The 26,854-nt window shown below is 34.9% G+C and overlaps 1 protein-coding gene and 1 non-coding gene across 2 annotated transcripts; both read right to left on the bottom strand.

Moving 5' to 3' along the window:
- Nucleotides 1–1,217: 1,217 nt before the first annotated feature.
- Nucleotides 1,218–5,230, bottom strand: LOC141668581 (zinc finger CCCH domain-containing protein 25). The gene is made up of 4 exons (XM_074475516.1): nucleotides 4,967–5,230; nucleotides 4,656–4,839; nucleotides 4,130–4,427; nucleotides 1,218–1,945 (listed from the first exon to the last, which is right to left on the bottom strand). The coding sequence occupies exons 2-4, from the start codon at nucleotides 4,826–4,828 to the stop codon at nucleotides 1,406–1,408; spliced, it is 1,011 nt and encodes a 336-aa protein (XP_074331617.1). The 5' UTR covers nucleotides 4,829–4,839; nucleotides 4,967–5,230; the 3' UTR covers nucleotides 1,218–1,405.
- A 6,242-nt stretch (nucleotides 5,231–11,472) lies between these two features.
- LOC141670227 (small nucleolar RNA R71) lies at nucleotides 11,473–11,579 on the bottom strand. Its single transcript, XR_012554467.1, has one exon. It is a non-coding gene; the product is annotated as a small nucleolar RNA R71 (small nucleolar RNA).
- Nucleotides 11,580–26,854: the final 15,275 nt, after the last annotated feature.

Below are 26,854 nucleotides of genomic sequence, written 5' to 3'. Positions count from 1 at the left end.
TTCTTCCAATGCCAAACACTTCCCAATCTTTCTAAGAATATAACCATAAAATTTGTTGTATGACACATCAACTGCAACAAGATGAGTGAAATTGGCAAACCTCCTCCGGCAAGTTCCCTGAGAAAGAAATACGAGACAAATTGAAAATCACCGAAAGTGATGAAACTCTTAGAAGGTCTATGGGAATTGTACCATCCAGTCTGTTTCTGGAAAGATCCAAGGATTGCAGATATTTGCAGTTCCCCAGTCTGTTTATGGGAATTGTACCATCCAGTTTGTTTAAAGACAGGGAGGGATAATAACACTAGTGAAGATAAATTGTAAATTATACACTTGGGAATTCACCAGAAAGAGAATTTTCAGGCTTCTTAACTGAGCCATAGAATTTGGAACTTGTCCCTCTAAATTATTATATGAGATATAAAGCTCTTGGAGAGACGTGAGGTTCCCAATAGAAGCCGGGATAATTCCACTGAGGTTGCTGTTTCTGAAATAAAGGGTCGCCAGCTTTGACAAAGAACCCAGTTGTGGAGGAATATTACCCTCAAGATGGTGGCGATCTAGTGCAAGGTTGTACAAGTTGGAACAACGAGACAGATCGAAAGAAATTTCACCTTCAAAAATATTATTACTCAAGTTCAGAGTTTGAAGCCTAGCCAAGAAACCAAGTTGTGGAGGAATGATACCATGAAAAGAATTTTCAGCTACATCAAGCAGACCAAGATATGAAAGGTTTCCAACATGGGGTGATAGGATTCCAGCCAAATTCTGACCTTTAAGATCAAGAGAAATAACTCTCTGGTTACTCCAGTCCATAGACAGAAATGAACGGAATCAATCCAGGAATTCAAGACTTCAAAGGGATCTTCGATCATCTGAGACTTCAGATTTTGTAATGCATCTTTGTATTGTTCAGGCTAAGGAGTGTTCTCCCTTACAAAATTTTGGTGTTTTTGTTGTGTTCTTTGGTTAAAGGATATGAATGATAATTTAAAATAATAATAATAATAATAATCCAATTTAGATCTTCGAAACATTATTTTAATATTTTTACAAATTTAATTTCCAATAATCAACCGCAGCGGGATGTTTTATCATCATAAACAGATAATGGCAAATCTAGGAACAAAACCTTGTCGGTCGGCCAGAGGAACAGTTGTAACTTTTAGTATAAGATAACTTCCATCATAGATGTAAAATAGGTCTGAAAATATAGATATTTATGTAGGAAATCATAATTAGTAAAAATATTAAAATGCAAAGGTAATACAAACAGTTGAAAGTGACAGATGTACCAAAATTAACTCACCTGGTTACCCTGTAATTGTAGCCAAAAACACAGTAACCCTTGTACATCAGTAATTTAAAAAAACAGAGTTTTTACATTTAATTCATCCTTACCATTTTATCTGCGTGATTTACGTGACCTATCTTCATCTATCCCTCTATGACGACGGGGGGAAGAATCTCTAGCATGGAGCAATCGCTTGTCCTTTCCCCTGTTCTCAAGGTCTTCTCTGCGATATGATACTGACTCGGCCTTTCTTGATCCCTTCTCTCCTCGCCTATCATCATGTTCCCTTGAATTTGCTTCAAAATCATGTCCTCTTGACCTTCCCTCAAGTCCATGCCTGTCACAGTTATCCTTGTAATTTGATTCCCTCTCCTGCCTCTCAACTCGTTTCTCAATAACTTTCTCATTTCGCTCATAAGAATTTGATTCAGTTCGCTTATGATGCATGTCCATCTCACGGCCATTTACATGCACTCTAGAATCTCTTGTCTCTTCATCAGTTGATATACGCCCAACCTGAGCAGCAGAGTCTCGAACACGACTCATCTGGCCGGCATTTCTCACATTCCTTTCTGAATCATCAAACTTGTCATCTCCCCCCCGTCTTGACCTTTTGTGATCATCAGCACCCCAGCCAGTGTTTGCAGCTCTCTGTGTATAAAGAAAATAAATTTAGTATGCTATCCAGTGACAAGACCAACAGTTCAATAGAGACTAATGTGTAAATTTTCCAAAGAGTTTGAAAAACCATAACCTTTACGAAAAAATTGCTTAGAGAACAGATGTATGATGATAGTCTCCTGTTTCTAACAAATTCAATTTACTCATAAAACTTTCAGATTATCTATGCAAGCTATATAATAACTAAAACTCTAATGTGAAAATTATAAGGAAAACATTTGATATCCCAAATCCGTATCAATATATAACAGATATTTGACAATTAACCCAAATTAACAAATTCATCAAACAAAAGCATAATATCGTCATAGAAAATCACAAGTTTGTGGGGATAAAGTAGTGAAGTGATCCCAACAAGATTGAATTATATATATTTATAAGCTAAAATTCATGTCACGCTTTTCGATTCTATGTACTACACATGTGTACAAAACATGTGATCCAGATTTCTTCTTTTAAAGCAATAAAAAGACATTGTTCGTTGGTTGTGTAGTCTAAATACCCCCATTTTATTGTGGAAGAAATGTTTATCCAGCTTCAATGTAAGAAAGCCAAGGAAGAATATAAGCTCGCAATCTAACCATATGCAAGTATTAAACTTATAATTCCCTTGGAAAATGCACGTCTGCAAATCTAAACTTTGAGAATGTTTATAATAAATTATAAACATGAGTTTTACAAAATTTCAAAAGGATAGGGTGCTTCATAATAAAAATTATAAACAGCAAATTGACTTCTTAATTTCTGGTTATTGGAATATCTCTCGTATTAAACTCGAAAAATTTTGTGTAGCGGATCGTGTTTTTAAATTTTAGGCCTATTTAATGACTTAAAACATTTATAATGTAAGTTTTAGGCTAACAAAATCCAAGAAGAGCTGTGAATAATTTATCAACACAAAGTATCACCAACTAAAACAGCAGTGATGGCTAAAGAATCCAGCAGAGAAAAGAAAGGCTTGTGCTGAGTATGACAAATAATAAGATAGAATTGTAATAGAAAGTATGGTGCTAAAGAGACATATTTGACTGAAATAAACTAGGGCTCCTATTAGGGAAACGGTCTCTGAGCAGTTTTATTGGTAGTCTGTCCCAAGTGTTGCACATAAGAATGGTGGCCGACAACTGGGGATATAGATTGTGGAGAAAGTTTTCCCACTTTCAGTTTGGGACTTTAGAAAAAGTCATCTCCTTTTTATTTTGGCATATCACTTCAACCATTTCAGAATTTCTTAACAAATTCAATATGCATCTCATTTTGTAGTTCCTATGTGTTATCCTCATTGTACTCCCAAAAGAGATATGTATCGAGTTTCAAAGAGATAAAGTGGCTAGGTTATTCCCAGCATGGCAGTGTCTATAGAAATATACTGGCATACCATGACCAAGTACTTGTTCTGACGCTGAAGCAAACTAATTCTCTAGGGACGATTCTGTTCGTTTTTATAATTTTGCTGACAGAAGTATCTGGAAGTACATAAATTTTAGGTCATACATATACCAACCCCAAGTACAAAAACTAAAGGACCATTAACCCTAAAGTATGTTGCATATGTGACACTTGAAGAAATGCCACATATTATATTAATCATGTGCACTGTCATTGAACAGATAATGCAAGTCCACTGAAAATTTTCTAAAAGTATGTGGAGATTAGCAAGACAATTACCGCATCAGTTACTCCACTACACTAATGATAACTTGTTGCACTTTTAGAGCATGATAATGCTTAATGCTTTTCCGATTATCTGGCCTTGACTGAAAACAGGTCTACTATGTCCATATATATTTAAGGTGCCATATGGATCATGAGATTCCATCTTAGTCAAAAGGAATTAGTTTTACTACATTTTTGTATTGAAATCTCATTCTCTTCCCATTAACTGGGATAGAATACCATGTCCAAGCGGCACCTAAATGCTGACCAATTTCCTTAGATACAAGCAGTGAGAGAAAGGAAGGACAAACAAATCATTTCGCCGTAAAGGGACACTTAAAAAATAACTCCAAAACTATTTGATACAGTGAGGCGTTAAAAGTAGCAAGAACCACATGCAACTCAGAGAGAACTCCGTATAACCTTTGTAACTTCATTTGCATAGACTCTAGTACTATGGAAAGAAAATATATATGGAGAGAGTAGGACTGCTCATACTTGTGCATTATGAGAAAACTTGCATCCATCACCACGGGTGCACTCGCCCTTCTGAAAAGCACGGCATACACCCCGTTCCTCCCTCTTTTGCTGCTCCAACTCCTCATCTTCTTCTTCTTTCTTCTTGTACTTGCTAACATGATCAACCCGTATAATTCTCCCAAGTATTTGAGCCCCATTCAGATTATCCACAGCAAGATTTGTACTTCTCTGATCCTCATAAGCAACAAAAGCAAAACCTTTCGATTTTCCCGTGCCTTTATCTCTCACGAGATTAACATCAACAATCTCCCCATATCTGCACACAAAAAAAAATCAATAAACACAATTTAAAATCACATATATTCATCAAACACGTAAAAACATACTACTCATATGCAACTACAACTACGCATCACATAGATACAATATTTACCCTAACTTACAATCAACAATGTAATATCAAACACACATTATAACTTTAATTAAACAAAAACTAGGAATAAGAAAATACGAGATTAAAGAAGTAGGGAAAAGAACAACATACTGAGCGAAAACAGCGAGAAGATCGCCTTCGGTGAGATCAAATGGAATCCCACCGACATAAACATAAGCAGACTGTTTATAAACAGCATGCCAAGAAGCATCTTCCGATATACCCAATGATGCTTCTTTTGAATTGATATTTTGTATACGCTTCACCAACGTCAATGGATTCATTATGTATATCCCTACACAATTATTATGTATAAACAGAACGAGTGATTAATTTGATTAGAAGTTAGTGATAAAACCCTAATTTGAAATAATTAGGGTTGTGAATTGAATAAGAATGAAATTTGAGAAATTTAGATATACCTGGAGTCTAGAGAAAGGGCAAGAGACCGAAGCAGCTCAAAATAAATTTACGAATTGTGGTTTCCCTCTTAAACCCCAAGTCAAGCTTGAATTGGTGTAGAGTTAAATTGAATCAGCGTTGGATAAACAATATAACCCGATCCGACTGACCTCTTTTCAGCGATCAGATTTACAGCGATCAGATTTACGTTGCGCTCCCAGTTTAAAAATGGAGAGAAGATAAGAGTAGAGAAAATTTTCCTTTCCCAGTTGTGCTCCCGAATTTTTTCGTGAGAGAAAAAAAAATGGTCGGAGAGAAAATTTTTATAACTATCCCCAAAATTTTCTTCCCAAAATTGGGAAATTTGAAAAGATCCTCTTACATTACTTTCTTTTTTTATCGGTTTCTCTCATTTTTTGCACAAATTCGGGAGCAATACGACTGATTTATTTTCTTCTATCATTTCTCCTCCCATCTCTTCTCCTCTCTTCTCTCCCAAAAAATCTCGGGCGCACTACGTTAGGCGTGGAATTTAGGGCTCAATTTGATTTCGGTCTCTACATCTTTAAAGTTGATATAATCCGTATCCGATTTCAAGCGAATATTATCCAATTTTTAAATTCGATCGATGCGGATATGAATACGAATACAGACATATCATATTTGAATATATAGACTTTTACTCAAACAAAAACTCGTCTTAAAATGAAAATATGAGATCTAATCCTAGCCCTCCATTTTAAATTATTTTTATATTTCTCATTGAATCCATGCCCCAAATTTATTTCTCTCTTCTTCACTCAATTCCTTCTTTCCCACCCACTGTTACTTCTCTCATCAGCATTCTCCGGCCACTCTTTTATTCACGCCGCCACCATCGTCGTTTCTCTCAAACAACCTCCCCCGCATCGCCACTCATTCCTCACTGCCACTACAAAAGCCCGCTTTCGTTGTCTCTCTCTTACTATTACTCTCTCTTCTCCACCGTCATTTTCCCCCACGTCACTAACAACTGCTACTTGCAGCCCCTGCCACTTTCTTACGCTTATGTCAACGCGCCTCTTTCCGCCGTCCCCTACTGCCACCCCCCCCCCCCCCCCCCACGTTCTCTTTATCCCCTTCTTTTCAACCACATTTTCACAGTTTTCGATCTATTCCCATATGTTCATAATTAATAAACCACCTTGGGTGGTGATTCAAAACGTTAATTTAACTGAATTTGATTTTTTTCCGACGAAACTCCAATTGACCGAACTAAACAAGCTCCTATTTGATTTTTTTCTGTTTTTAGTGATTTTATACAATCTGGTAATTTTTTAATGATTTTGTAATGGCTATATTTTAAAGTTTAGTAATTCGGTTGGTGGTGTCTTGTAGTTTTGAAAACAACGGGAATTTGGTTATTGTGCTTCATTATCGAATATGGTGAATTATGTTTTGACGTTGGTGGTCGGAGTTGATAAGCTGTGCTAGTGCTTATATCTGGTGGGAAAAGAAGGTGGGGTTGTCTGGTAATTTTTAGTTTTCAGCGGTGATTTTTGTTTCCAAGTGGTAATTTTTCATTTTTCGGTGGTGATTTTCAGTTTGACGGTGGTGATTTTATTTTTTCAGGTGGTGATTTTCTAATGGTCGCCGAAGATGGTGGTGGCCGGAAATAGAGGTTAGTGGTGGTTGGAGGTGGCACTGGTTGGAGGTGGGTATGTGGTGAAACTAAAAAGAATATGGTGATAAAATATTTAAATATTAAAAATTAATGTGTGATGAGAGATTAACTTGAGGTATAAAATGAGTGGGTATGATTTGATCCATATATCACAATAACAAGGGGTTCTCATTTGAGCGCGACCCTGAATATATATATACGACATTTCAAATAAAAATTATTTTAAAATAAAAACTAGAAACTAAGGCCCAACCCTTTAAAATTTAGCTCAACACCCAGCGTCCTCCCTTTTGTTAGCCCATTACTCTCCTTTATCAGCAGTCGTGACATAGTACATACAACATATACACACAAAACAAATTAGTTACTGCTCAGTTATTCTATCACCGATTCATCATAATTAAACGCAAAATCACTAAAAGTTTATCATAAATCGTCGATTTACACAAATTGTTCACCAACTCTTCTAAGTTTAAACTGAAATTGTTATCCTATATTAAACAAATTACTGATATTGCTTCTGAAATTTAGGAGGATTCGGAGGTCCTTGAGAAGGCCTATATTGTTGTTGATTAGGATATTAATATGATTACTAATACTGTTTGTAATAACCAGGGATGTTTGTACATATTTTGTGATATATATGATAAATATTCTCTGTTTAATTAAATTTAAAATGTGTTTCCATGACTTGTTGTATAGTAAGTATTTATTTTAGTTCTGCTAGGACCAGGGTATTTTTCTAATAATTATTATGTGTTTTAAATGCAATTATATGAATCGATCCGCAATCTAGACGCGTGTCAGATTACGTTTCTTCTGTGTTACTTGTTAAAACTTGTTTTATGATTGTCCGCGCTTATTATCTGGGTTTTTGGGATTTATATCTAATTTAGAAATAATTTTGGTTTCCCAAAAGTTATCGGACCGGGACCCGACCGGGACGTAAAAGCCCACAAAATCCGTACATCTATTTTTATAAAATCTAGGACAATCCTAATAGTCCGTTTTTTTGTATTTTTGAAATGTACATAATTTTCAGGGAATTTTGACATAAATATTGTATTTATCTGTAATTTATCTTTTTACATCTTTTTCCCGTAAATTACAATTTTTCGGGCTTGTAATTTGAATTAAACGAGAAAAAGGTACCGCTTTGATATTTATCGGGACCGTTTATGTAATTATAAATAGTCCTCATATGTATCTTGTTATCAGTCAGTCGGTATCCTGCAAACATATATATATATATATCAGTGTTCTTTCATTTTATTTTTAGTATTTAGTTTTAGAATCAAAGAATAAATTGTTCTGATCAATCCAAGAAGTTGTTGATTGTGTTCTTGATACCGTTGCAAAGCTTGCATCGAGACAAACAATTTCATACCAAAATCTTCGATTAAGGTTGATTATTCAACTATTTCGATTTTTCATTTTTTTATTTAAATACGGTTTTGATTATAGAAGGATTGTTTCATGTTTTTGATGATTGATTATTGTTCCTGAAGTTTTAAGGATTGATTTAGTATATAGATATGTTGATTTTGGTCCCGATTTGGTTAAAGTCGAAGTTCTTATTTTTTTTAGTTTTTGAAATTGAATTTCTGGAATTGTTATTGATTATTTGATGATAATAAGACTGTGAATAGATTGTATGCTTAGTTAGCTTTAATCTGAGACCACAATCAAGATTTTTGGTTTAGAAATGAGTGAAAACGGGGTTTGGCCGGAAATTGAGTTTTGGTTTAGAAATAAGTGAAAACGAGTGAAATCGAGTTCAAGAACGCCGACTTTAATGGATTTTTAGTCGGATTCTGTGAATTCCGACTTGCTTTTACTCAATGAAGTATTTAATGAAGTTAGAATCCCATGTTTGTGTCATATATTATTCCATTCTCTTTAATCTCTTAGTTAATGTTCTCTAGTATAATTCTCAATGGTTAATTGTAGTATAGTCAAAACTCAAATTGTTATTCGTCTTAACATTGACTAATAGCCATATCATTATTGCATAAGTGCATAAATCACATAGTTAACATAAACCGTTCGATGTGGGAACGAACTAAAAATAATTCTATATTACTTACGATCGCGTATACTTGCGTGAATTGTTAGCGCGTGCTTAGCGACTAACAAGTTTTTGGCGCCGATGTCGGGGACTCAGTGTTAACTTTTAGTTTATGTGTTTGTCATCAGTGATCGTTAAAGTTCATTGACTCAGACATTATTACTTACCTACTCTTTTCCTTGTCGTGTTTCAGGTACTCTGGCGAGCGTGTATGCATACGCGTTTGCGGGCTCGTAAGAGAACTCTGGATCAAGCCGAGGAGGAAGCTGTAGTGATTCGAAGGGAAGTTTTTGAGGACGAAGAGAAAGTAGAAGAAGAAGAGAAAGTCGAGGAACCAGCTTTAGTAGTGATGGGAGATCAAACAGAAATTCCTAAGGCTCTGATGGACTATTCTCAGCCTAAGATCAATGATATTCAGTCGAGCATCATCAGACCAGCCATCTCGGCTAACACTTTTAAGATCAAGTGGAGCACGATTCAGATGATACAGAACTCAGTTCAGTTTGGGGGTTCTCCTATAGAAGACCCTAACATGCACATCAGGGATTTTATCGAGATCTGCGACACTTTCAAGTTCAACGGGGTGACTAAAGATGCTATCAAGTTACGACTCTTCCCATTCTCTCTGAGGGATAAAGCAAAGTGCTGGTTACATTCTCTACCACCAGGGTCTATCACCACATGGGAAGATCTTGCTCAAAATTTTCTCACTAAATTCTTTCCTATGACGAAGACTGCTGCAATTGATAAGTGGATTTTATATCCACTTGGAACGTTTTATTACAAGCTTAAATTGGTATTTGGACTCAAGTTGTTGGTATTTTGATGTGTTTTTGTGTTATTGCATTTCAGGTATCAGTTATATGAAGAAAAGAGCTTTTAAAGGAAATATGTTAAAAAGTGATCAGAATTAGAATCCAAGGCCATTGTCAAGTTGTATAGAATCTCAATAGCTTCGCGTGGGTAGGCGAATCGCCTAATTCTGACGAGTAGAACTCAAGTTATGGCCAAAATAAGATTCATCAGAAATTTTTCCAAACAGGCTCTAGGCGCCCGCCCGGAGAGCTGAGCGGCCGCCCGGAGAGCTGAGCACCTGCCCGGAGAGCTGAGCGCCCGCCCGGAGAGCTGAACGAACGCCCGGAGAGCTGAGCGGACGCCCAAGGCGCGGCTGGTCGCTGATTTCGCTGAAAAGACCTTTTTGAGTGGAATTTGACGATTTTAAGGGTCCAAGTCCACTAGGGGCGTATATATACTTAAAAAAAGGGTTTTCATCATCCGGGAAGATTGGGATACCAAGGAGAAGACTAGAAGCACAAAACAACTTCGAAAAAGAAGATCTTGTTTTCAACTTATGATTCTTTGAATTAGTTGTAACTTTGGATGCTCGTTTTCGTTCTTTTGAACCTAGATCTCGTTTATACGTACTTTAATTATTATTCAGTTTATTAAGACCTTGTTTTATACCATGCTTTCATTGGAACCCATGGTGACGATGAGTTCGATTATGGGCTAATCGTTATCATGGGGTTCTAGCGGATTTACTTATGGATTTTAATAGTTAATTATTTTGATATCTTGGTGTGTGGTGATTGATTGATATCCTAGTATTGGTTGTGCTTATTCGTCTTATGTACGTCGCGAACATATAAGATAGGCTGTTAATCTCTTGTGAAGCGACGGTAGATCTTGAGGTTTAGAACTTACCATGCTAGCATAGGTTCATGTATGTGTATGCATGATTAGTGGGTAACTCTAACCGTTTTACTTGCCCTAGGTAATCATAAAAGAATAACTTGTGCTTAAATCATTATGTTGTCAAATTCTGTAGACATATAGGGTCTCAACATAGTTGATGCCTATTCAGCTTCTTTCTTGATTGTGGATGTTTGGTAGAATGGTATTAGTACAACGAAAGTTGGCTTTTATCAGTTCGTGTTGTTCGATTAATATCATCGTCGTTACATGCTAAGGTTAATAACAATGACTATTGAATGAAGTAGTAATGAAGTTATGATCTCATGTGTATTTAATATTGATAATCTAAGTGTCAATTAAGTGTTTTAATTCTCGTAGTTAATTGTAGTTAATAATTAGTTAATCAATTTAAGTGTTATTGTCTTGACATTGAGAAATAATCATACATTGGTGAGTAAATGTTAATTGAACATAATTAGTCTGAGTCTCTGTGGGAACGAACTAGAAATTATTCTATATTACTTGCGAACGCGTATACTTATGTGAATTATTAGCGCATTTTTTCGCCCTAACAAGTTTTTGGCGCCGCTGCCGGGGACTCGGTGTTAATTTTTAGTTTATGTGCTTGTCATCAATGGTTGTTAAAGTTCACTGACTCGGATTCTTTTACTTTCACGGTTTATATGTTTGTGTTTCAAGTACTCATTACAATGGGAGATCCAGCAGCACGAACGAAAGCCTTGATGGATTTTTCTCAACCCAAGATCAATGACATTCAATCTAGCATTGTCTAGCCAGCTATCACAGCTAATACCTTTGAGATCAAGCCTGTCATAATTCAATGGGTACAGACTTCAGTCCAGTTTGGGGGTTCTCCAACTGAAGATCCCAATATGCACATTAGGGACTTTATTGAGATCTGCGACACCTTCAAGTTCAACGGTGTTTCTGAAGATGGTGTGAAGCTGAGACTGTTCCCATTCTCTCTGAGGGACAAGGCTAAGAGCTGGTTACACTCTCTACCAGCTGGTTCGATTACTACTTGGGAAGATCTTGCTCAGAAGTTTCTTACTAAATTCTTCCCTATGGCGAAGACAGCTGCAATCAGGAATGCTCTTACTCAATTTGTGCAGCAATCAGGAGAATCTTTATATGAAGCTTGTGAGCACTACAAGGAGATGCTTAGGAAGTGTCCTCATCATGGAATGCCTGATTGGATGATCATCAATTGTTTTTACAATGGGTTGGGAGCACAATCCAGACCCATGCTCGATGCAGCAGCAGGTGGAGCATTACGGGCAAAGAGCTATGAGGAAGCTTATGATCTAATTGAACTGATGGCTGCTAATGAATATCAGTATCCAACCCAGAGATTGCCACAGAGCAAGGTAGCAGGAGTTCTTGAGGTGGATACAGCTACGGCTATCACTGCTCAACTAAAGGCGTTGTCTATGAAGATCGATTCTCTGGCTAACTATGGTGTTAAACAGATAATTAGTGTTTATGAGCTGTGTGCAGGTCCGCATGTGACAGAGCAATGCACTATATCTAGTGAATCAGCTCATTTGTGAGCAACTTTCAGAGATCGCAGTAACCAGTTCCAGACACTTATCATCCTGACAACTGGAATCATCCTAACTTCAGCTGGAGCAACAATCAGAATGCGATGCAACAGCCGTTCCAACAGTTTGGAAATAAGTTATTCAACCCTCCTGGGTTTCAACAATAAATTGTACCAAAACTGTAAGGTCCCGTCTGAGGGCTATTTTAAGCTAGAAGGGGGGTTGAATAGCTTAATTACCAATTTAAAAATTGTTGTGGCGTTTTAAAAATATTTTATCCCTTTTTAAAACTTTATCGAGTGGTTATGCAGTTTATATGTGCGGAAGATAAAGTGTAAGGAAAGAAAATACCACACGGTGATTTTATCCTGGTTCGCGATGGCGCAACCTCTAATAAATTCGCTCACCCCTACTCCAGTCCCCGAGCTCCTCTCCCGGACTCGGGATTTTCCCTTATAATAAACTCGCTCCTTTAATAGGAGGAGAAGCCTTTACACCCTTTACAAGTATTTATCTTGGTGCGTAACACAAGGGTCATCACCTCAAAATAAATGTATTACCTACAGAATTTATCTTAGACAATAACTCCCCGCTATTTCTTCAAAGTTGTTGTAGAGCCTTTGTGTGGACTTGGCTTCCTTAGCTTTTACCGGTCTTGGATCTTAGTGATCCGGTCTTGCGTCTTTCCTCTTCTTCACGGTGCGAAGACTACTAACTCCCCGTTAGTACGTCTAGGACTTGGGTCTTAGAACGAGAATCACCTCACGTCACTTCACCAAACTACAAAACTTACAAGACAATCCACGAAACAAAACAAGTAGGAAAAGATTTGTTTTGAACTAGTATGTTACTGTACTAGCCCACAAGTAGTATAATATCCAAATAAGAATATTAAAACTAATTAGTTATACTTGACTTAAAATATAACAAGATGGTCAAGTATATTTATAATTATTCCTTTATAGATTTAATAAAGTTGTGGAGTAATATGAGAAGTCCCTTTTTATATTAAGCACTTATGGCTTATGACTTCTTTAGTATTCTTCTTCTTTCGATTAAGTATTTATGGATCGAAGAATACTTTAATTACAACCTCGGAGTTGTAATTTTACCTTTAAGTATATTAACTTAAGGTTTTAAGGTATACTTGTATATTGACGAATATACGGTCAAAGTATACACTTTTAACTTCAAGCACGTTTATAAGATTTATGAGTCTTAGCCAAGATCCAATTAAATAAGTACAAGTAATTGGCTTAAGATTGTGCTTTCGAAGTTTGGACGAGTAATTACGAGTATTTTATAGATATCGTAGTATAACCCCACGGAACGCTAAAGATGTTAGAAGGGGCTTATACGATCTGACTCGTAATTGTTTATATACACGATATGTGTTAGCCAAGATCCAATTAAATAGCGTAAATTAATTGGCTAACTCGTGGATTTGATTCGTCCTTAATTTTAACGGATGATTACGAAGTAGTTTATATGGAACAAGCTATAATCCCCCGGAACACTAAAGGTGATAGAAGGGATTACACTTTTACTTCGAAATATTTTATATGTACGTTATTAGTTAGACAAGATCCAGTTAAAGAGCGTTAAGTAATTGTCTAACTCGTACGATCCGTTTTAAGATTTGACAAATTACGAAGTGTTTATATGAGACAAGTAATAATACCCCGGAACACTAGAGATGATAGAAGGGATTACACTTTTACTTCGTAATTATTTTATGAGCACGAATAAATGTTAGCCAAGATCCGATTAAAGTGCAAGAAATAATTGGCTAACTTGTACTTGTGTCAAATATAATCTCTCCTTGGAGATAAAGTACTTTTCTTTTTAGATCTTCTCGTTGGAATGATTTCTTACAAAGATCAAGTACTTATTCGAATTCCGAGTTTGAAACTAAGTTCTCCCAGAGAACTTCCTTTATAAGAGAGCTTGTATTAGAGCTTAAGATGAAGTAGAGAAGTTAAGTACAAAGCTTAAATACAAAAAACTCAAATAAGAAGCTAAAACTAACCATTTTTGAAAAACGGTCGGAAAAGTTCGCCGGAAAAATTCGCCGGAGGTTCGGCCGGATTTTGGCTATTGGCCGAATTTGGGCAGTCCTTCGGGTGGCCGGGAAGTGGTAGTGGATGAGCTTACTTGGTGGGATAAAGCTTGGTTGGGTGAAGCTAAGCTTGGGTTTGAAAAACCTTGTATATATGTAAGTATATAGAAGAGAGAAGGTTTTTGAGAAGAAGTGTGTGTATAAAATTTGAAAGAGATGAAGAGAGGCACTTCTTGAAAAAATCCCAGCAAGTATTTGGCTCTTTAGCTTGAAGAAAAAGGGTTGGGGTGGGGGTTTATTCATAGGAGAAGTTGGGTGGAATGAATGGTGAAGATTTGAGAAGGAATGGATGGTGGATGGAGTGTATCACATGGATTAATGACATGGCAAGTAGGTTGTGTTTCTTTGCAAGTGGGAAGGAAGCACAAGCTAGTACTCATTCAAATCTCAGCTGATATATATATATATATATATATATATATATATATATTAAATATATATTTTCCTTTTCTTTTAATCATTCCTTAATTACTTTAATTAAGGATTAAGCACCATTAATTATGACCACCCCAAAAACTCTTAAATAAATACCATAAAAAATATGATAATTACTTAAATAATATAAAATGATGTCCTGCAAGTTTTGGTCAACTTTAGTCAATGGTAGCTAGGTCAAACTTGGTCAATTGTGGGACCAACTGCCTCAATTTTTGTGCCCAAACAAAAAATCTCTGAAAGCTATGAAATTTTTATCATACTTAGAAAATACCATTTAAATTATCCATACCAAATTTCAAGTCATTCTAACATGTGGAAGTATTTTATCTAAAATTGGAACTGTTATGTCAGCCTTTCTTCCGAGTAAAAATACCATTGGTCTTGAATTAAAGGAGATGGATCTTTTGACCAAAGTTTTGACTTGTATAAGTACTTAAAATATATTTCCTAATATATGTGATATATTTGGGTGATAGGAAATGTGTTTGAGTATTTTTTGAATAATTTTCTCCGAAAAATGCTGATTTTACGAAATGGGAGAAAAATACTGTAAGTATACATAATTGAGTTGCAGAACTGGATATTAATATTCCAATCATGAATATTAATAATCTTTGAATAAAAACTCTTTTGATTATATGTAGAGATATATTTTGGAGCGAAGAGTTTAAATATTTTTGATATAGCACGAGACTTCTAAAGAATATTTCTGATATATTCTTTATTCAAGCTTGTTGCCCATATTCCTGTTGCAACACAGATGTAAGAAATATCATATCTTGATGTTTCTTTTTTGATCATATTTCCTTAGAGATATATTCCATAATGATATAGTTTTGATAATTTGCAAGAATGGAATATCTCTTTTATCTGTTTAAAAGACATGATTTTGCTAGTTTGACTTTTTGACTTTGATTTGGATCAATTAAATTCATATCCTAGTGGAGAGGATATACGTGTTCTTAATTTAATGTTTAATCATACAAATACCAAAATAAATAATATATTGAAGATATCCTTTCAATCTTCCCCTTTTTGGTATTTGCCAAATAAACATAAAATTATCAGTGTGTGCTTCCCTTTGGTGTATGCATGAATTTTTGAAAAATATTTTGCAAATAAAGCATTTAATTACTTAGAGATTGAGTCTCTTTCTTGAGATCCTGCAAAATACTTTGTTAGATGTATCATACAGTAATAGAACACAGATAGATCATTTGCATAAAAAAATAGCAAGTATAAAAGATTAGAATTTTAGGGGTCCAAATTTCTATTTGTTGAAATAGATCACACATTCTCTTCCCCTTTTGTTTGGTATATGCCAAAAAGAGTGGATATATAGTTATGAGGAAGCATGACAATTTGATCATAAATCTAGTCAAGTGCATGCAGTTTGAGCATATAAGGAAGAATTCTATATTGCATGCATGGTATTTTTAATCTATGCATGTATGTAGGAAAACAGTTGATATAATTTGTGCAAATTAGAATAACTATGTTTAAACATGCATGATTTGATTTTAAAAGATATGAAGTGAATGGTAAAACCTCTTTTAAATTTGATTTACCACATATGTATTTTTAGAACAGTTTTTTTAGAAGGTGTGAATTTAGCCATCTAATTGAACTTATATTTGAAAAGTCAGTTTAAGATTGTAGCAAGTTCTTTATTCTTTTGACAACTTGTACCAAGTCGTTTTTATTTTGTTGTACTCTGGAGTATATCTGAATTAGTACAAACAACAGTCTAAAGGTTTTATATACTGGAGAGCATAATTTAACCACAAATTACAATGACTGTACAAACCGTGTTCTTGGTACAAAGTCTAACACTAATACAATCTATTTTGCCCTTTAGACAATTCTAAGTTTTACAAATTCTAACACTAATACAATCTGTTTTTCCCTTTAGACAATTCTAAGTTGACAAATTCTAACACTAATACAATCTGTCTAATCTAGGTCTGAGTAACAGACTACATAGTGTGGAAATCTAAATACATACTAGGGAAGAATCAAATGTCTAAATTGACCAAAAACAATAATACTTAGAAATCCATATTACTAAAACTTTTACACAGCCAATTACCACAAAGGTGCAGTTGGAATGGTTGGAGACTGGAACATAATATTGCAACCTAGTGTGTGTATGTGAAATAAAATGAGAGGCTGTGAAAAGTATATACCTGTTTTTACCTTATGGATTCTGTCTGATTGCTTGGGAATGCAGGTGGTGTTCCTTGTGACTATTTTGAAGCTTTTGCTGGATGCACAAAACTTAATTTAGCCATTCTTTTCTTCTTGAATTCATTCTGGGACATGTGACTGTTCCTGCAGGTTAATTAGATGCAGGACAAAAACTACCCTGAGGTAATTTGTTAGTCATAACAGTTCATAGTAGGATATCAAAGATGGAGTATCTATACAGTGCATACAGAGTCTGTTCATAATATATGCATCAAATCAGTTTAAGGTTATTAACTATGAACTTCCTGTAGAACAGATAACAACATATACTTTGTTTTAAAAATATAACTTAGAAGTTATTAATTGTCACAAGAGACTGGACTAGATAGATATGAGCATTATTGACCCTTATTCTAACAGTATAAACCAAATTTAGACAAGAGACATAGGGCAGAGCTTACAAATTTCTGCATAAGAAAGATAACAACAGATTTGCAATAAACAAGCCATGATATATTATCAAAAGTGTTCTCAATAATCAGTGTGGTTCACTGATTAATTAGAACAAAATCTTGAACCTGTTTTAAGTCATTACATACCAAAGAAGTGCATACACTTCTGAAATTCAAAGATCATAAGATTTAAATATTACAAACCCCAACACAGAATCTTTACAAATTACAACTAAATCAGAAAGTAGGAAAACATGTACATAACAGCAAGTACCAGTACAACATCACATAGCAGACTTCATCAAACAGCAGACTCAACCAGACTTAACCAATCACATTTCCATCAGCATCACAAATATGAACCAAATCAGGCAAGTTATCAATCAGTTGACCTCTAGCACCCACATTAACTTCTTCTAACTCATGAATCATAGCAGTGTTTTCATGCATAGGGACTTGAAAAGAAGAGACAATATCATGATCATTCATGCAGGGAGTTCCTAGAGTAGATGCAGCCAAATGCTCTAAATATGCAATTCAATGTTTGCAAGAGGCAGTGAGACTCTCTAGTGCTCCTACTTTTTCTTTAACCTCATTATTCTCTTCCATAACCCTCTTAAGTTCAAGTTTTAGTTCATGAAACATGGTTTTAACAGACTCAAACTTAGACAGAAACACATCTTCCTCTCTTGTGAATTGAGGAATAACTGTGGGAGTTGCCTCTTGAGGCTCACAGTGCATCAGGGGCACTTATGGCCTAATGTGTTCATTATTAATTTGAGAATCAGCAAGATTACAAAATGCTTCAGGCATGTTAATGTTGCAAAGTGCAAAGAAAGATGAGATTAGCATACCATAAGGCATATAATCTACAAGATGTGCATTGATCATGTTTAGAAGAATAACATAAGAGATACTGAAGTGGATTTTGTTTGTGCATAAAAGGTACATGAGTTTCATATCAAAGAAATCAAAGTACTTACTTTGATTTGGTTTTGGCATAATATTTGCCCTAACGATTAGAGCAATATGCAGAAAAGTGCCAGTGAAGTGTTTGAAATGAATACCACAGTTAATGTCACATAAACCATCAGGAATGTCAGATTTACAAAAAGTGCCAAGCATTAGTTCAAATTCAGATTTGTTAAAAATAAACAGAGAGAAGATGTCCTCACAAGGCAACTCACACAGATGCAAAGGTAAATGCAGTGCCCTATTAATGCTTTTGTTATCAACACAAATGACCTTTTTGTTGACAGATGTAGTGAAATGCAATATACCATCTACCTCTTTGATGACATTCATGCTACAGTAGAACTCTCCCATGAGGTGTGTGTAATAGTGCTTACCTAAGTTATACATGAGACTATCCCACCTAGCCCTTCTAATTAAGAATTCCACTTCACCCTTCACATCAACACAAGTACCAGGTTGGACATTTTTGATAAGTTCAAGTAACTTTTTGGTGTTTGAAGGGTTTGACAGTTTTGGTGGAGGGGGCTTTGGTGTGTTCATAGAGTTGTTTGTGTTTTGTCTTAGGTTAGCTTTTCTGGTGTATACTTTGGCTTGCAAAGGTTTAAGAGGTCCAGGGTTAGGGGATTTAGGATTTTGATATTTTCTGCTTTGATAGAAAGGGATGGTATGATTTTTATATCCCTTTCTGTATTGTCTTGGAGGGAGTTGTCTTTTGTAATGGTGTTTGGCCCGAGAGGTTGGAACAGGTTTGAAGGCAGAGGTCTTATGGTGATGAAACTGATTTTTCTCCATATCTTCAAGAAGATATGGGTTTTCAATCAGTGGTCTTGGTTTAGGGTGAAAAGGGTTAGCATTTGGGTTCATGTTGCAAGTGAAGTGGAATTTATGCAACTAGTGTGTGTGTGAATGCAACACATAGGATATGTAAGTATATATAACCATTTAACACAGATGCAAAGAGAAAAGATTTAAAATTTAAGATTTTTTTTAAAAAAAATACTGTTCATGAACAGTGAAACATATTTAATTCATGCATGGCTGTGTTATACAAAAATCCAAGTAGGTACTAGGATGATGCATATGAGAGAATGATGTAATGCAGCACATTGACACAGATTCATAAATTATTCCAGAAAGCAAATAGAATATGTATTAAAATTTTGTCTTTGTGTCTACTTTAGAAAACAACACAGTACATAAGTACAGATTTTGGAAACTGTGAGACATAAAGTTGACATCCTAGCTTACTCTACTACACAGGAACTGTATTTGTACTGCAGAAGCATTTAAGGATGAGCTGTGTATGAAGTGAATCTGTTAGAAGAACTGAATTTTTTAATGCAATTAAGATCTGTTACATTTATTTCTCAAGAAATTATGTTATTAATGAGATGCAACCAAAGGAATGTCATGCACATTAAACACATAATAGAGCATATACAATCAGTTTTCACTTAATTCACAGAGCATTCAAGGCAATGAAACACTCAGATCATTTTCAACAGATATTAAATTTTAAATGCAATAAGTTATAAAAAGTCACCTAATTGTTCTAAGTGGCCATTAATCACAGCAGTGATCCAGATACAGGGATGCTCAAGGCTCCCCTGCCAGGTCTTACTGTGAGGGCTGGTGTGTGAGTGTATTAATTTTTTTTATTATTACACAAACCAGTCTACAATATACCTTATCTGATTTCTTATAACTGCTTAAGCACAAATAAACACAGAATAGTAAACAGGGTTGCACTATAAGTCCACAGATTATATATATTCAATCAACCATGATGCACAGACTCAGTACACAAGACATTTCTTATCCAGATTCAATATATTCAGCTTAAGACTGCAATCAGGACATTTTGCACATTCATTTGATCACACAATTAAGCAGACTTAACCTTTCAATAATCTTAGAGATGGAATACTATTAACTAGTATGATCTCAGATAATTATAATTTAGCATGTAAGTAGCAATAAACAAATAGTCCAAACAACACAGAGTTTTTGATGATATTGCATTTATTTTATCACAGGATTTCATAACACTTAGAAATGACTGAATGAACACAGATATACACAGTAGAAAGTAGCTCATAGAGGTGATAGCTAAACTGATTTGACAGACATGATATATCTTTATTGAACAGCTCATATTTTGCAAGTAACCAGATTAGTAGCATAAATACAAGTTTATCACACATCCATACTCTGGATTATTTAGACAAGTTACATTTTGTAGAGTTATTGACACATAATTATTCATACATTTAGCATAGAGAAGCATGACAGAGTCTTTATACATAAACTTCATTCAAGATTTATAACTCAGATTTTGCCAATGTTTACCTTAAACTGTATAAGATTCTTTTACTCTATTAAAACAGTTAATCTATAATAAGTTTGATTAAGCCAACAGATTATGATTTAGTATAGGTTTAACAACAACTTTCCAACAGGTTACCAAACACAGACTTCACAAAAATATCAATTAAATCAGGCTCTGATTGATTAACCAGCATATCTAAATAGCTTATCAGTGCTTAACAACTAGAGTTCAGACAAGTCATTTTAGCAATTCTCTGTTTGTTAAGCAGATCAACTCTCATAGTTAAAAATCTAGTTATATATTTATAAGTACACACCATCAGTTAGAACAAGGTACCAATATATATAAACAAACCAAGAATTTGACTGTCAAGCATACAATATTCATGAATCTTATTTCAATTAACCATAGCAACAAAAATACAGTCGAATTCAAATCAACTGAGTTTTTAATACACTTATCAATTCCAATTTGACCATTAACATTAATATAAATCAAAGCATCAATCATAATTCTTATCCAGGGTTCATGTTATAAAGACAAGCATAATTGAGTTATTAAATCAATTCAACACAGATTTTCAGAGACTTAAACAATATAGATTAATGGAATTTAAAGAGAAGGTTTTCAAACTGAACTTATAAACAGTCACAAATTCCATATCAACCATATGATTTTGCAATATTCCGAAACTTAATACTTTTAATTCGAGCAAACACAGAATAATATCAAATCACACTGGCATCAAACACATCACAGATTATCCATATCAAACATTAGATACGATTTAATCAACTTACGTTCGACTCAATTTCAGTCAAATGACCTCAACCACAGATTCAATAAATTGAGACTGAGATAACCAAGAAAACCTCACCTGAGCCTACAGTCTGGCCTGACTAGTAGGACTTACCTGGTTGACTCAGACGCGGACTGAGTCAACTTCCGATTCATCCATTTTTCCTCACATGCAGCCGTTGTATCGCAATAACCAGTCTTCTCCTGTCACACAACTTGAAATCGAGTTAGGTTTTTGCTGAATCAATTACTCAAATAAAAAATAATTGAGTGTATATATATATATAAACTGTCCGATTTGATGATTCTCGTTCGATTTAAGTATAAATCGTCGATTTTTATCATCGGAAATCGATTTGATTTCACCAACCAATCTACGATTTATTATTCGTATACTCTTAACTACGATTATTGTATTATAAGTATAGTATCTGATGAGTTTCATCAAGAATTGAAGATTGAAGAACGAAGAAACTGAATTAGGGTTCTTCGGATGAGAGGCGGAGAGAAGAGGCGAAAGAGAGAGACTCAGAGATTAGGGTTAGACAAGAGCGTGCACTGTTCCAACAGTGTACGTTTTTATATTTTAGGAAATGAACGCACACGATTTGTTAGGGTAAAATATGGATGGTTGGGATTTAAAAATGCAATCAGCATTTGGGCTTAAATAAAAATTGGCTTAAAACCAAATTGGGTTGGATTTAAAAAAATATACGGGCATGGTTAATTTTTAATTTTGGGCTGGATAATTAAGAGATAATTGTAAATATATATGGATTATATTTATCCTTTAAAATTTTTGATAATTTTTAAATATATAAATATTAAAGAGAGATAAATATATATGTACTTAAATAACATATATTTATAGAATCAATTAGATCATATATTTAAGACCAAAATATATATATATATATATATATAATTAACTAGAAAATAATTATTATTAAGTATAAGAAAGACTTCTAAATATTTATAAATCTCATGGAATAATAAATATTCACTCGAATAAGTTTATTTTCCCGGTTAATCTGGGCCATTTAAGTTATCTTAACCCGATCAATAAATTTCTTTATTGACAAATCTGAGTTTCAGATAAACTTAATAACTTGATCGGGAGAATATCCTTATCATTGAGACTTCTTTATAATTCTCAACTGTTCTTTATATAAACCATTATTTCATAAATTCCAACATTCCTAAATCCAAGCGGAGTTTAGTGAATCTCTCGGAATTTAATGGTTTTGTGAATATGTCAGTGAGATTGATCTCTGTATCAATATGAGTCATTTTTATATCGCCTTTATTGACATGATCACGTAAAAAATGATGTCTCACATCTATATATTTAGATCTAGAGTGTAATACGGGATTCTTGCTAAGATCAATAACACTCGTATTATCACATAAGATTGAGATCACATCAAATTTTATATTATAGTCAGCTAGTGTTTGCTTCATCCACAGTATTTGAGCACAACACTTTGCAGCTGCTATATACTCAGCCTCGGTTGTTGAGATGGATACGGAATTTTGTTTCTTCGAAAACCACGAGACTAAACATCCACCGAGAAACTGACAAGTACCACTAGTACTTTTTCTGTCGACTAAATGCCCGACATAGTCTGAATCAGAAAAACATACTAAGTCAAATGGTATTCCTTTTGGATACCAAAGACCAACATCGGTGGTTCCTTTAAGATATCTCAATATCCTTTTTACCGCGGATAGATGAGATTCTTTAGGTGCTACTTGAAACCTAGCACACTTACAAACACTATATTGAATATCAGTATGACTTGAAGTTATATAGAGCAAGCTACCGATCATTCCTCGATATTTCTTTGTGTCTACGGGAATTCCTTTTGGATCTTCCGTTAATTTATCGGATGTAGACATGGGCGTAGAGATGGGTTTGGCATTATCCATTTCGAACTTTTTCAACATCTCTTTACAATACTTGGATTGAGAGATATGGATGCCTTCATCGGATTACCTTATTTGCAATCCTAAAAAGAAGTTTAATTCTCCCATCATACTCATCTCAAATTCTTTACTCATGTTATCAGAGAATTCTTTACATAGTGCATCATTTGTTGACCCAAAGATGATGTCATCTACGTATATTTGTACGAGCAATATATCATCTTTTTCTTGCCTCGTAAATAAGGTTTTATCAGTCGTTCCCATCTTAAATTTATTGTCTAGTAGGAACCTGCTCAACCTTTCGTACCATGCTCTTGGGGCTTGTTTTAAGCCATATAGAGATTTATATAGTTTATAAACATAATCGGGATGTGTTGCATCTTCAAACCCGGGAGGTTGTTTCACATATACTTCCTCTTCCAAAATCCCGTTCAAGAATGCAGATTTCACATCCATTTGATAGACTTTGAAATTTTTATGACAAGCATAAGCCAATAGCATTCGAACTGATTCAATTTTTGCTATAGGTGCATATGTTTCATCAAAGTCTATATCTTCTATTTGGGTATATCCTTATGCAACTAACCTTGCTTTATTTTGAACTACCGTTCCATTCTTGTCTAATTTATTTCGAAATACCCATTTTATGCCAATAATGGAAGTATCATGAGGCTTAGGGACAAGTTCCCATACTTTACTATGAGTAAATTGGAGCAATTCATCTTGCATAGCAGAAATCCAATCTTCGTCTAATAAAGCCTCTTTTGCGGTCTTAGGTTCTATTTGAGATAGAAAACTAAGATGATTCACAACATTTTGAACTTGTGACCGCATTTGAACTCCCTTCCTTAAGTCTCCAAGTACATTATCTAATGGATGACTTTTTATAGTGGAAATTGCTTGAGGAAGTTCATCTTCCTTTTCATCCAATTCTAATGGATTTTTATGTACGGGAGTCCCGAGATCCATATTTTCGAATTGTCAAATAACCTTTTCAATATCATCTTGTTCAATATTTTCTTGATCAACAAGATCTTTATATTTCGCCGGTGGTTTACTTTCATCAAAAGCGACATTCATAGATTCTTCCACCACAAGCGATTTGAGGTTAAACACTCGATAAGCTTTACTATTGTTCGAGTATCCAAGAAATATACCTTCGTTTGATTTAGGATCAAACTTAGTAAGGTACTCTTTTGAATTTAATATGAAGCACTTGCTTCCGAATACTCGAAAGTAGCTTAGTTTCGGAGTTTTGCCAAAATATAACTCGTAAGGAGTCTTTTATTTTATAGGTCGTAGCAAAACCCGATTAAGAATATGGCAAGCGGTTGACATAGCCTCGGCCCAAAAATATTTAGGTCGATGATATTCATTTAGCATTGTGCTAGCCATTTCTTGGAGTGTTCTATTTTTCCGTTCAACTACTCCATTGGATTGAGGAGTGCATGGAGCGGAAAAATTTTGTGTGATGCCATGTTCATCACAAAAGTTGGTGAAACTTGAATTCTCAAATTCTTTACCATGATCAGTCCTTATATAGACTATGGTTTTATTTTGTTGATTTTGAATCCTTTTACATAAGGATGAGAATGACTCAAAAGCATCACTTTTGGCTTTGAGAAATTCAGTCCATATGAATCGTGAATAATCATCCACAACTACCAACGTATATGAGCAACCTCCGAGACTTTGTATTGGAACCGGACCAATAAGATCCATATGTAGTAGCTCAAGAGGTCTCGAGGTAGATACCATAAACTTTGCTTTGTGAGAAGCTCGAATTTGTTTACCAACTTTGCAAGCTTCACAAGTATGATCTTTATGATAGTTTAGTTTTGGTATACCTCGGATATGGTCTTTAGTTGATATATTCTTAATCAACTTCATGTTGGCATGTCCTAATCTTCGATGTCATAGCCATGGATCATCATTTATAGTGATTAGGCATACGTTTACTTGCTTTCTCATGTCACATGTATACACATTTTTATTTCTAGGGCAAATGAGAACCAACTTTCTAAATTTATCTAATATAGAACAATGAGTAGTGTAGAAAATTACCTTGTAATCATTGTCGCATAGTTGACTGATGGAGAGAAGATTGTACCTTAACCCGTTGACCAATTGAACGTCAGAAATTTTAACTTTCCCATTTCCGATATCTCCGATGCCGACAATGTTTCCTTTACTACTATCACCAAATATTACGCTCCCCGCGGTAACTTTTTTAATGTTGTTCAAGAGTGACTTATTACCGGTCATATGTCTTGAACATCCACTATCAAGGTACCATATGTCTTGTTTTATGGCAAGACAGACCTCTTGATTTGAAGAGGAGATTTCTGTTGAGGTGGTTTCATCTCCGACAGCCATCAAGCATAGATTGACCACTTCTTCACTAGCTTCCGGAGCTTCTTCATCTTCACTTAGATCCCAACCATTTTCGGCCACGAGACTTCGTCCCTTTAAAAGTTTAGGACATTCTCTTTTATAATGACCGGGTTGTTTACACTCGAAACACACATCTTGTGTTTCCTCCGGAGATGATTATTTGGGTTTTGGAGGAGTGTAAACCGGATGGTTTGTAGATGCATTGGCATTGCTATAGGTATTTATATTTTAATTGCCTTTGCCTTTATTGTAGCTCGTTGACAGATAATTACTCTTATAATTGAAAGAATAATTTTGAGAGTAATTTGGCCTTCCATTTGAGTTAAAAACTCTTTGTTGATTATTTGATTTTAGGAAGCCCCTTTCCGTATCTTTGAGCTTTGCTTTGAAGCACACGACGAAGTTGTCTCGTGAGTATAGCAATTTCACTCTCATTGAGATTTTGGAGTTCCTCGTTTAACTCTTCGTCGTTTTTATCTTCATCAATTAATATGGCCTTTAGAGCCATATTTTTCTTTATATCCTCCATCTTTGGAGCAACCTTTTCCGGAACATTATCTTCTTCGTAAGCACGAAGATTTCCGAATAGGTTATCAATCTTATACTCATTTAAGTTGTGCATCTCTTTTATAGTAGTGACTTTAACCTTCCAACTAGGAGGTAGAGATTTGAGCACTCTTCTATTCTTTTCATTTTGAGTATAATTCTTTCCAAGTTGAGATAACTCATCGATTATACGAGTAAATCTTGTTTCCATATCGATGATATTTTCTCCTTCTTGGAGTTTAAAGTTCTCATATTCTTGGATCAATGTATCCATCCGAGAATCTTTTATATCAGTGGTTCCTTCATAGGTTACCACTAATTTATTCCATATTTCTTGTGCCGAATTGCAATTATTTACTCTTTTATATTCTTTTTCTGCAAGTGCACTTGTGAGAACCATTTCCGCCTTTGCGGCTATATTCATTGTGGCTTCTTCCTCTAAGTTGTATTCACTAACCTTCTTTTCGACGATGGTGTCATCGATAGTTTTGGTAGGAATTCGAACACCGTCTTCGATAGCCATCCAAACTTTGACTCTTTGAGATCTAGCATAAATGCGAAACCTTGTTTTCCATGTTGCAAAGTTGGTGTCGTCAAATAGTGGAGGTCGTGAGCAAGATAGACCTTCACCACATCCAACGGGATTAATATACGCCATTCCGGATCACTTTTTGTTGTGCCTGTAAATCTGCAAATCACTTAACAAACACGTTAAAAAGCACTGCTCTGATACCAATTGTAAGGTCCCGTCTGAGG

The sequence above is a fragment of the Apium graveolens genome, chromosome 6, assembly GCF_009905375.1.
Source record: "Apium graveolens cultivar Ventura chromosome 6, ASM990537v1, whole genome shotgun sequence".
NCBI lineage: Eukaryota > Viridiplantae > Streptophyta > Magnoliopsida > Apiales > Apiaceae > Apium > Apium graveolens.
This window is presented reverse-complemented; position numbering and strand designations above follow the sequence as displayed.

What these genes read in the sequence shown, in the direction of transcription:
- LOC141668581 (XM_074475516.1), bottom strand. Translation starts at nt 4,828, where the DNA reads ATGAATCCATTGACGTTGGTGAAGCGTATACAAAATATCAATTCAAAA. An exon ending in CTTCTCGCTGTTTTCGCTCA is followed by an intron (nt 4,428 to 4,655) that starts GTATGTTGTTCT and finishes TTTTGTGTGCAG; the next exon opens with ATATGGGGAGATTGTTGATG. An exon ending in AGTTTTCTCATAATGCACAA is followed by an intron (nt 1,946 to 4,129) that starts GTATGAGCAGTC and finishes CTTTATACACAG; the next exon opens with AGAGCTGCAAACACTGGCTG.